Source organism: Nipponia nippon, unplaced genomic scaffold (genome assembly GCF_047370975.1).
Source record: "Nipponia nippon isolate SJK-2023a ecotype South Korea unplaced genomic scaffold, ASM4737097v1 scaffold_1, whole genome shotgun sequence".
Classification (NCBI taxonomy): Eukaryota; Metazoa; Chordata; class Aves; order Pelecaniformes; family Threskiornithidae; genus Nipponia; species Nipponia nippon.
The window spans coordinates 19,839,028-19,851,174 of record NW_028262290.1 but is presented as its reverse complement, the minus strand read 5'-3'; the positions used below and the strand labels follow the sequence as shown (position 1 = coordinate 19,851,174).

At 48.3% G+C, this 12,147-nt stretch overlaps 1 protein-coding gene across 2 annotated transcripts; it reads right to left on the bottom strand.

Moving 5' to 3' along the window:
• Window positions 1-4,408: 4,408 nt before the first annotated feature.
• On the bottom strand, window positions 4,409-11,352 carry TMEM74 (transmembrane protein 74). Of its 2 annotated transcripts, none has more exons than XM_087747425.1 (2): window positions 11,152-11,352; window positions 4,409-9,747 (listed from the first exon to the last, which is right to left on the bottom strand). In XM_087747425.1, the coding sequence occupies exon 2, from the start codon at window positions 9,539-9,541 to the stop codon at window positions 8,582-8,584; it is 960 nt and encodes a 319-aa protein (XP_087603551.1). In that variant the 5' UTR covers window positions 9,542-9,747; window positions 11,152-11,352; the 3' UTR covers window positions 4,409-8,581. The 2 variants fall into 2 exon arrangements, with proteins under 2 accessions (XP_087603551.1, XP_087603543.1); XM_087747417.1 differs by lacking the exon at window positions 11,152-11,352 and adding an exon at window positions 10,856-10,933.
• Between the last annotated feature and the right edge of the window lie 795 nt (window positions 11,353-12,147).

Below are 12,147 nucleotides of genomic sequence, written 5' to 3'. Positions count from 1 at the left end.
TCTGCCCCTCTACTCTGCTCTGCTGAGACCCCACTTGGAGTACTGCATCCAGCTCTGGGGTCCTCAGCACAGGAAGGACATGGACCTGTTGGAGAGGGTCCAGAGGAGGCCACAAAAATGATCAGAGGGATGGAACACCTCTCCTGTGAGGAAAGGCTGAGAGAGCTGGGGTTGTTCAGCCTGGAGAAGAGAAGGCTGTGGGGAGACCTTACTGTGGCCTTTCAGTACTTAAAGGGGGCTTATAAGAAAGATGGGGACAGACTTTTTAGCAGGGCCTGTTGTGATAGGATAAGGGGTAATGGTTTTAAACTAAAAGAGGGTAGATTTAGACTTAGATTTAGGAAGAAATTTTTTACGATGAGGGTGGTGAAAGACTGGACCAGGTTGCCCAGAGAGGTGGTAGATGCCCCATCCTTGGAAACATTCAAGGTCAGGTTGGACGGGGCTCTGAGCAACCAGATCTAGTTGAAGACGTCCCTGCTCATTGCAGGGTGGTTGGACTAGATGACCTTTAAAGGTCCCTTCCATCCCAAACGATTCTATGATTCTATGAAAAATAAGCATTGTAAACATTGTTTTGGCTAATCATGGGAGTGACCTAAAATTTAAGAAATTTCCCCATTGGGAAAGAACATATATTTAATAACTAATAATATTTTGTGGGGACAACAGGCAAGGACAGCAAGTGAGATCCTGCTAGAAGAGAAGAAATGGTCATGAGGAAGTTCTCTATATTTATACCATAAAGAAAAAAGACAAAGAAAGAATGGGTTTTCTGTTTTGTGGGGAGAGAGAGAGGAGCACAATTGAAAACAATGCTAAGAAGGCTGAAGTGCTTCAGCCTATTATTTCTTCTTTACCTCATTAAAAAATCTAAAATAATTCACACTGTCCCTAGACTTTAGAACTTATTAAGAACTCAGGCTGGTAGAGAGCAGAAAAAGAGGCTACACAGATACATTATATATCGTCAAATCACGTGGGCCTTACAAAATTCACCCCAGAGTGCGCAGGGAATTGAGTAAAGCAATTTCACAGCCATGAGCAATTATCTTTGAGGACTGATGGAGGGTGAATGAAGTTCCAGAAGACTGGAAAATGACCTCTCAAGAGCTGTTCCAGCCATGGTTACCATTCCTGTAAGGAGGGAAAAACAAAAGTAAGACTGTGACTTATTGATCTGTAGTTCTCTCTTTGGGAAGCCACAGCAGCAAAGCAACTACTTGGTATTCTCACTATAGGCAAAGCATAAAGTTTTGAGAACACGGGGTCAGGCTGGATCAAATCAAAGGTCCATCTATCACAAAATTGTCTCAGTAGCCTGCAGCAGATACTGTGGTATCTAAAACAAAGTGTAGGGCAAACATGCACCAGCATACTGTCTCAGCTCTTAGCAATCAGAAGCTTAGGGACTTACAGAGCTAGAGACTTTGCAACTTTCTGTTAATAGCCCTCCGTGACCCTTAATAGCCCTTTACAATTACTAATCAAGAGATCTTGAAAGTACTGTCTTTATTACATGAAATCAGAAGATAATACATAGAAACTGAAAATAGTCACGCACTTTCCACTACTTTGCCTTTCAGTGAATATTTTTTTGTTCCCAGCTGGGATATATTGTTATCAAGTATACATTCATTTCATGAACAGCTAATCCTTGAGAAAAGCGATACCAAAATGTCAGGATAGCTACTTGATATTATTTACATTCGAGCACAGTTACTCTGGCTAGTTTGTCAGAAGCTGCTTCACGTTAGAGTTCAACCAAATTTATTTTAAGCTATAAAGAGACAAAAGACAATCTCCTGTAGATGGATACACTGCAGTTGGAGAATAGTGATTAAAGGACTTTATTTACATTTCTAGCTGATCAACATGTTTTAGATACTTCTAATGGGAGGAATTGATTTTTCTCCTCTACAAAAGGGACTTAATCAATTTTGCTTCTGGAAATGTTTTATTCAACAATAGCTAAATTTCCCTGCATACACATCTGTTAAAGCAGAGACTATTTTTGGAAAAGAGAAGCCTTTTGTGCTGATATAAAGATATCTGGTTTATTATTTCAACAGAAGCCTATTGATTTTTCGAAACCTTAAAAAAAGCTTATTATAATACAAATGCCTTAAATGTGCAAAACCTTTCCCAAATTCCTGCAAATATTAGCAAAATTTAGTTTGGGTTGATTTTGCTAGGAATTTTAGAAGTTATTTTGTACTTGAAATTAAACTTTAATGGCATTCTCCAGAAAAAAAATATATTTGTCATCCCTTGTATTTATTCTAGATGTTTTGTAATAATTAAGCTCTTTCTGCAGTGCTGGACTGTGACTTAGGAGGCCTTGGTTTCTGTCAGCTCTCCAACTGGGTCTCTGGGCAAAGGAGGCGAGTCACTTCATCTGTAAAATGGGGGCAGTATATGTTCTATACAGCACTTGGATATCTATGTGCAGGCGACTTTTTGTAAACATTATGTGTCATGCCCCATGATATCTCACTTCTCAAGCAGTTGCATACATGCAGATGGAATTACTTTCAGTGCTGGTCTGTGGGTTATACACTGGGTGCAGGTGAATAAAAAATAAATGTGTTTGTTAGATTGCAGTGCCCTTATTCACAGCGATGACCAAATGCCCGTGAAGTGCAACTCAGTTAACGGTAATACCTCAGTATTTTTACCATATGTAAAGGTGGACAAATCTGCACATAAATGAGCAGAAAACTCTTTACAAGTCTTTAATACAGCAAGTCTGCAGAAGTATTTTAACTGTGGATTTGTATTGAAAATCAAACACAAACATGCATTATTTGGCTGAGTTTCTACAGCAAGCACCACATTTGCGTTTGCACAAACAAGTATTAACCAGGTTCATTTCAAAGAAGAGGTTCTTGTCTTGTCTGGTTTTATGCAAATTTATAACAGCCACAATTTAATTTAAACTGGTAAGAAAATCAGAGAAGTCTCACCTCCCTGCAGTCTACAGGACTCTTGACCTTGCCAGGACTTACAAACATTGGGAAAAAAGCCCCTGTGAATATAGTACATGACAATGAATCCTTCAAAATTTAAAAAGATAAGATTAAGATGAATTCTGTAAAAAAGAGTAACAATGAATTTAGTGTTTGCTTTCAGTTAGAAAGCCTCCCAGATCTTTAAGCTGATGGATTGTCATATCTATAAATACACCTACTCTCTTAACCTCTTACTAACCATCACTTGCACACCATAGGCTACATCTGGCACCAGTGCAATGTTACTGCAGCCAATTCGGCCACCTCAGGGACACATTTATTACTGCTATAGCAGCAATAGCCTGAAACCTGAATTGTGAATCGGGGCCCTGTTGTACCCGGTACGGTGGAAACTGGTAATAAGAGCAGACAGCTCCTGCTCCAGCCTGGATCCACACCCACCACCACACTCCCACCCATGCTTTGACTCACGCGATAGTGGCAGGAAAGGGTCTGATCCTGTCACACTGGAATGAAAAGTGACGTTACAAGGCATAACCTACATGGCATACCTTCGTATTGCATCTGCAGGGGGAGTAGGGGTTGTCAGAGGTGGTTAAGGTGCTTAACTGACATGCACTGGGCATCTGGGAGAAACAAAAAATGCAAGCCAGGAGCAAACCCTGGCTCCCTGGAGGTCCTGCTCAGCTGCTGGCCCTGGTCCCTGCTGGCCCCGCACCAGCACCCCCCTATCGCTGCCCCACGCTGGTACAGCCATGGCATGCTGGTGTCCCTTCTGGAAGGGGAAGGTGAATCCACCACATCTTCCCTGGGGCGAGCCGAGGTGGCCATGCTCAGCCCGCAGCCCTCCAGGAGCACTGCTCCTGCCTCTCCCTGCACCACCCGCTCCACCAGTGCTTCCTAGGGACCCCACGTCCGCCCACTGCCACTGTGGCCAGCGCTGGGCCCAGCACCAGCTGCCGTCCAGTCCTGGCCACAGTGAAGCCAGGCCAGGGCGAGGATGTGGCACCAAAGTGGTTATGCACGCAGTTATGGCGGGTGGGGGCTTGACACCCACCTCCTGCCACAGCACCTCCCTGGCCTCACGCAGCCCCGGCTGGTCCCACCCTCCTTCTTTTCTCTTTAATTTTTTGTTATACAGAGTTAGGTGGGACACTGGTGTAGCGGAGTTTTAAAGCCTGCGTTGTCTGGCAGTTTCTGACTGGGAAGGACAGGCCGGTGGGGACATGGTGGCTGGGAGAGCTCGGGACAAGCTCAGTGCGCCGGCACAGCTGGATCTGGAGCTGCCTCTTGCCAGGCGGCCCCGCTGCCCGCGTGGGCCCTGACACAGCTCCCGGCGGCTGAGGGTGAGGGGCTGCGCCTGCGGCACACAGGGGAAGAGCCAACCACTGCAACCGGCCGTCGGAGAGGAGCAGAGAGGACCATGACGACAGCGCTCAGCTTTATCGACTTTTATTTTTCAATCTGTACAGAACGCGGTCGCTATTATAATAAGGCATCAAACGCACTATTGAAAAGCTCACGATGGACTGTGACGTTTTGCCCTGTCGTGGGTCAAAAAGGAGTTTTACAAGATTAAATCAGTTGCTTTCCCAGTCAGTAAACTTTATATTCATTACAGACAGATTTTTAAAATAATTACAAAGATTAAAAAACTGTAAACATATCAAAAACAGCAACAACCCAGCGTAGCTTCCCAGGAGAGAGTCTCAGGCATTTCTGCTGCGGGGCTGGCTTTGGGCTGGCAGTGAGAAGGCAAGGCCGGCTGTGCCTGGAGCTGCGCTGGCCGCCCGCGGCCCCGCTGGGGCTGGGACCGGGTGGTGATGGGCCGCCTTTTGGGTGAGAGTCCCCAGCAGGTGCCAGGCAGTTCCCAAATGGCCACTCTTGGCCACAAATGTCTAATCGAGAAAAAGAAACTGAGAAAAGGTGTCACCGGGGAGCTGTTTGAACAGCGGGGAGCCAGCCGCAGGCTGCAGGCCTCCGGGTCCCTCCGGCAGGAAGGCAGAGGCCAGGGCAGGGCCAGGGCCCACCCCGCGGACATGACATGAGGTAGAAAATGGGAAAGTGTCATGTTTCACTGTTAGGGTCGGTCAGAAATAAACTGACTGACGGCACAAGTCCCGATATGTTTCCGGGGTACTCCAGAGGGCACCTAAAAGCCACCTGGTACGCCCCAAAATTTAGATCCCCGAAGAAGAAAGCTCTCCAATGATCCATGCGGCCACTTTAGCCCAGGCAACGAAAAAAAAAACAACAATTTTTCTCACACTTTTACCCTTAAAGCATTGAATTTTTGAGCAGGGGAAATCAAATTGCGAGAGTGCATGAGAGGGCAATTAATTTCCCTTGGCCTCAGCCTTTGGTACCGCCTCGTGCGAGGTGAATGATGCGAAGGCTCGTCCACCGGGCAGCGGGCTAATACATTCATTTTCCACCATCGGCCACCAGACAGCGAGTGTTTTGGTCTCTGTTGCACCACACAGCACAAGAACCTGAGAGTCCGGAGGTTTTATATCGCACCACCAACCCATGCAGTCCTGTAATTTGTAAAGGTATCTTGTTGGGTGATCAGAGAAATGTCCTTAGAGTTTTTATCTGCTAAACTCCTGCACTCTGAAGGACTTCCTTTGTGTCTTTCATAGTGCACACTAACACCAAAATAAAGAAATTGTTAGTCCTGTTACTCAAATTTTCTTACTCCTCACACTTCTGCAGTGTGTATTTAGATTATTAGGTTGACTTACGTTTCCTTAAAATGGTCAGGGAAAATCTGAGGGTTCATTTAAGTATTGCAGGCTCATGATGTGTGACAGGCATTTTACAAAGTGTCAGAAAACTTCTCACTTGATAATAACATACTGACAGTCAGGGGAGCGTTCCCTTTTCTAGTGCTAATAATCAGCATTAAGGCATGCCACGGTTCCTACAAGAAATCTGTGATCCTTACAGCTTTAGCTGTCATCTTTCTGCAATAATGGAATGTATTCCACTTTTATGCATATGTATCATTAAAAAATAAAAATAATGGCTCTCAAAACCACCAGCCTCAGTTTTAGAGCTTCTGTCACGTAGGTGAGTCCAGCAATTCCTGTTAGGGGCACAGGCTGGTGAAAGGGTTTTCATTCCCTGCAACATCTGTCCCCTGCCCCACACCGTCTTGCTGCCCCCGGGTCAGCACCGTTTGCCCTCTCACTTGGCACGGCTTTCCCTGGACCTCTGGAGGCCACAGCCAGTCCCTTCCCATCCTCAGGGCAGGATGGGAGGCAGCACTGTCCCCACCGCCCCACCTCGAGCCATGTGTCAGGCCCTGCAGGCAGTATCCACGTACCCACCAGCAGGCAAAGGCCAGCTAAGGAGAAGCCTTCCTCCTCCATGTCCTGCTTCTCGGGCTATTTCCTTCTTCAGTCTCCCCGATCACAGAAGGCTGAAGGCTTCTCCTTACATCTGGAAGCTATTCCATCTGTTTACCATCTATTTACCTAAGCTCTCCAAAGACGACTGTGGAGATGCTGGCCACTGTTGAGTTCCTGCCCGTGAACACACTCCATACCATAACATAAACTGGCAATCTCATCTACTAGGCAGCAGCACCACCTAATAATGCTGCTCATTTAATTACCAAATAACACTGAACTAAAGCGGCGGTTAGAGCGGATAACATCTGAAGCAGCATCTCTTTTGCAGGGCCAATGTTAAAGCCTGGGTACCACACCATGCTATTTACAGTGACCAAAGGCATCAACCTGGAGCAGCGCAGCTCCTCGGGCCCTCAGTCGAAGGCACCTGCGCCAGCACCCATGGCCAGCAGGCAGGAGGGACTGAACTAGGTGAGTGCCAGACTCGCGTGCTGCACATGTATCCTGACATGAACAGCCAGCGAAGAGGGAATGAGGAATCAGGTGGAAAAACAGCATTCAGTCTCTCTGTGTGAGGACGCGTTTCCACCTGCCACTTGTTTTTCTGAACCTTGTGCTGCCACATATTCCTGGGTAAAGGGGGCATAAAGGAGATCTCCCCCCTTCCCAAGAGAACTCTTCTCAGGTATGTCACAGTGGGAAAAAAATTATCATTTTAAAAATATTTTATATTCCTGATATTTGAGACTTAACTCACGACTGACTAGGCTGTGACAGTGAATCCCATGTTTCTACTAAGACTCTGCAGTCAGGGACTGCACAGACAGAGCTCTTCACTCATGTTTGGCTTTGGCAGGGACACACATATATATATTAGCATACATATATATGTTAACAGGACATATATACATATTAACCACTGTTCAGTAAGAACTGACAGCATGGCATACAACAGTCTTTGTTGGTTTTCTCAGCACTGCAAGAACACTTTAATGTTCCACAGAAACTGGCTGATAATAAAGTAAGTAGCATCAGTAGTACAGGTTTTTGGCTACTGTGCCACAGAACTGTAATTAATAGCAACGTGTACCCTTGATCATCCCCTATGCTGAGTCCCATGTCAGCCAGTAAACTGCCTGATATTTAGTCTTAGTATTTCCTGACTATTTTTTACAAATAAATTGATTTTTATTGAATGAGGCCCAGAAAGCTCCTTCCTGACCTTTCCTTGCTGGTTATGAGAAGGCTGACAGCATAGTGACATAAAAGTGAAGTTTCAAAAGGACTAGTAAGATGCAGACAGCCCCAGTATAAGCAAAGCCCTGCAGCTGAGCTTGAATTTCTTCCGGCATCCGTACTGAAAGAGAAGTTTTCAGTCTCAACATCCCCATACTTTTTCATTCTTTGGGTCTTTTGAGACTGCAAACAAGAGGTCAGTTAATTCAAGTTATGGCAGTTTTCATACAAAGACATCTGTCCACCAGGAACTAAACTTCTTTTATATGGGTCACTATAGGTATCAGAAGTTAATGACTATCAATCATTGCTAATCTGAACTGAAATGGAGCCACTGACCTTAAGCTGAAAGAGCCTTTTGTCTCCTACCAATACCATGAGCCATATGGTTCCCTGCCCTTTGCCTCTTATTTTATATTTTAAATAATCATCACTAATTGTACATTTGTTTGAAAATATGGGAGGTTTGTGGCAAGTCATGACCAAGTGGTGTTCTTTTTTCCCTTAGCTCTCACTCAATAGAAGGGATCAGCTTCAAATTAAAGGATAAAAAAGTCTCTCTCGTAATTAAATATTAGCCCTGATATTTGATTATTGGTCCTGCTTCTTAACAGTCTACCAAGTATATTGTTAATAATCCTGCAGGCTGCAATAATTAACAGCTTCCAAAGTGTCAAGGTCGTTCCTGTTCTATACGGGAGTAATAAGAAAATTATATAGGCAAGACACCAATGGAATGTTTTATATTAGGATAAAGGAGTATCTGAGGAACCTACTTATCACAAATCTCTTTTTATTCAGTGGTTTTCATTATTTTATATCAGTTGCATTTTCTCTGGCACGTTTTCCCTTTACAACAAGTGCTCATATCCTGCAAACATTCGATTATAGAGCTTAAGAAAAAAACCATTCTTGTCAGACAAATAAACTGCATCACCAGCTATCTTTAGCTGCATCTGTTTTCTTTAATGAAACATATTTTCCTGTAGAAATGCTGCCTTAAAAATCATGACCACGCTAATTATCTATGGCAAGCACATCTTCCTCAACTAATGACAGCTCGAGCATATTATCGTTTGCACCAGACTTCATTCTGAAACTGAAAGACCCATAGAGCTTCGCGGACTCCTTGGAGGACGCAAACCTGCTTCTCCGGTACAGCTCCCCTTTCCACATGGACATCATCAGCAGGCTGGAGAGCACCACTCCCCCCAGGGTTAAGAGACACAGCCCAGCGATAACACAGCGGTCCAAGTGAGCCCCGATCCTAGCGCTCTCGTTCTCCAGCCTCTCCATCTCCCGGGCAGCCACGGTGTTGGGATCCACAGTCACGTCTCTGGGTACCACGTAGGAAATGATCACCAGCAAAATGCCACTAACCAGGAACAAAATGGCACTAATGAACCCGTAGTCCACGGATTTCCCGGCCGCCACCTCCGAGGCAGCGTCGTCCTCCTCAGAGACCAGGGAAGGAGAATCGTGCACCCACTCAGGTGGCAGCTCCCTGCAGGAACGCTGCTGCAGAGGGGCATCCTGGCAGCGGCCGCCTGTAGGACTGGGGGGACTTCTTGCATGCTGCAGGTTTACATTTTCATCCACGTAGGTGAATGATGTCTCAAGTTCCTGGGCACAGCAGCAGGCTTTCCTCTTCCCTCCCTCCTCTTCCCCGGGCAGGCGCTCAGGCGGGTGGCAGGGCTGGGAGGTGCCGGGGGGTGCAGGGTGCTCCCGGGGAGAGGTGCCTGGGGGTGAGGGCTGGGGTGCCGGGAGGGGCTCAGCCACAGGGCCCCTCTGCAAGGGCTTGCAATGCCTTTCGCAATTCAGGGCTGCCACTGCGGCAGCCGCTCTGGGGTCCACCTCACCACCCTCACGCTGCTGCTGCTGCTCACAGGGAGGGGATGGCAGGCTCCAGCCGGCAGCGGTGCCCAGGGGCGCCTGCCTGCTCTCCTCGGCCAGGTAGAGAAGCTCCATGCAAGCCATCGACTTCGTCCCAGCGAGCCCCGAATCCTGGGCTACCGCATCCTTCAGCAAACGCTGCCCCTGACCCGCTGAAGCGGCTTCACAGTACCAGAGCTGCTGTGTCTCAGAGATCTCCTACTCTTTCACCAGCGTTTTGTTAGGGACATGGCTTGTGTCAGCTGTTAAATGATTAAACAAATCCTCTCTGACATTCATTTCTTTTCGGTCTGCAAATGAAATAGCAGAGGGGGAAAAAAACAACAACAACAACAAAACCAAAGCCGACAACCTTATGATGACACATTAATAAACCAAAGAGAAGATAACGTAAATTTAATACATCAGTCTTCCTCTCAGCTGTTCGAGGGGAGATGGCAAACATGATTGTTTTAACCACGCATTTAAAACCGCAATCCTCTTGCAGATCCAAAATCTATTAGGGAGTCTAATCAACCTTTGACACCAACATCCAATTAAGGCAGTAAGTCATCTACAGAGCACAGGATAACCAGAATAACTGTGTAAAATGTCAGAGAAAAGGGACATCTACTCTTTTAGAGGCAAGTAACTCCCCCACCCCCTTCCAAATAAAGAATTTTAAACTCAGATTCACAGACTAATTAGAAAGAAACACACAAATCCCATGTAGCTCAATAATCCAGGATCTGTATTCTCTGGTGGAAATCTGATAATCCTATGGGAAAAGCAGTGCTTTCCTATAGCAGATCTCCAGTTTGATTAAGAGCTTTCGGAATGAAATTATGCCTCAAAGACTGATGACTCAAAGACGGATATTACTTCTCATCTGCAATTAATTCGTTATTACCCCCTTCTTCTGCGCCCCATCCCCCCTCGCGGCCGAACGCCCGGGGTCATTAGGGAGAGCCTGCAGCCCGATAAATGTGTTGCATGCGTAGAGAACACATGTGCGCCTATGGCATATACGTGATCGATAACAGACGCTGCTCACTCACGCTCTTCGCGGGACCTCAGCGGGAACCGGCCACGCTAGGAAATGCCGTCCCCGCCGGCGCGGGGAGTAGCTGGATCCACAGGCAGCGGTGTGACCCGAGTGACGGAGAGGTCAGGGGCGCGCAGACCCGGGCGGACACCCAGGCACAGCCGGGCGGGCACCCAGGCACAGCCGGGCGGGCACCCAGGCACAGCCCGGCGGGCACCCAGGCACAGCCCGGCGGGCACCCAGGCACAGCCCGGCGGGCAGGAGCGCGCCCCCTCCGCCTCCTCTCCGCCCGCGGGGCTCTCACCTGCCCGGCACGGCGGCTGACCCGCCCGCCCGCCGCGCTGCCCGCCCCGCTGCCCGCCCCGCACACCTACCTCCCTCCCGCCGCCGCCGCCGGCGCCCCCCGCGCCGCGCCCCAGGCCCGCGCTGCCGCCAGCGCCCCGGGGCACGGCCGGGCGACGGCGCCGAGCCCAGCCGAGCCCAGCCGGGCAGCGCCGAGGCGAGGCGGGCGGGCTGTGCCGGCGGGCGGGCGGCGGCGGCGGCGGCACGCTGGGAGTTGTAGTCCGCGGGCGGCGGGCGGCCGCGCCGCTGCGGCAGCGCAAGGAGGGGCTGAGGGGGCGGGGGGGCAGCCGCCGCCGCCTGGGGCTCGCCGCCGGGGTTCAGACCTTACCTCAGGCAGCCCCCTGCCAGCCCCGCGTTCCTGACGTGGCTTTGGAGAGGAGCTTCAGTACAGCGAGGCTTGTGAGGTTGCTCTGGTGCCTCTGTCTAGCTCGGTCATCACCCAGGCTTTTTTTTCCATAATCACGAGAGCTCACGACTTGCTCCATGGAAAGATGAAATCAGATTCTCAAATGATCGCAGCATTCCCAGAGCTGAGACTTCAAGAAATGTACTCACTGCAGGAAAAGTACAGAAAAATCTCAGGAGCTCGCTCCACCTTGGCAGACTCTCCACACACTTTCTCTGGCAGGCATAAGTGACTACTGAAAAAAAAAAGACTATTGCCAAAAGTACACAATAAAATGAATGACCAGCTGATAGGAACCTTCACTGACTTTTCTTTCCAGTGCTTTCTCTGAAGTGATAAACTAGGATGCGAAAATAAATTGTGGAGGAGGAAGAACTGAAGATTTGTCCTAGATGGGTACTGTGCTGCTGGGGAGAGACCAGGCTCTGGGGTGCAAAGAGCATGGAGGGAGGGACCCTTGGCGTGGGGCTGAAATGAGGATGCCCGTAGGAAGCAGAAGTGAGCAGCACCTGCCTGCACAGCTGTCGGGCAGGAAAGCAGGGGCACAAGAGGGAAGGTGAGCTGGAAAGGAACCAGACGAGGAGGCCAGACTGTCTGAAGGAGTTGTCCTGACATCGGAGGACAAGGTGATTCTGTGTAAGGACTGTGCTGGTTCTGAAACACTGTGTTAGGCAAACAAGTCAAAGTTTTGAAGACAAATCCTGCTGAGACCCAAAAGACCCAGCACAGAAGATTTAAATCTTTGTGGCAATAACTCCTCTGAATGCCAAAATTACTTGCCAAGACACGGCAATACCAGGGCACTCCCAGCGCCCATCTTACAGATTGCTCGGTGCTGTGGGCTGGTTCAGACCACCATTTCGAAGCAGCTCCAGGCAGCGGTTCCATTAGCAGAGTGCAGTTTCAATGCATTGAATA

Coding starts and splice junctions, on each gene's coding strand:
- TMEM74 (XM_087747425.1), bottom strand. CDS start 9,541: ATGGCTTGCATGGAGCTTCTCTACCTGGCCGAGGAGAGCAGGCAGGCG.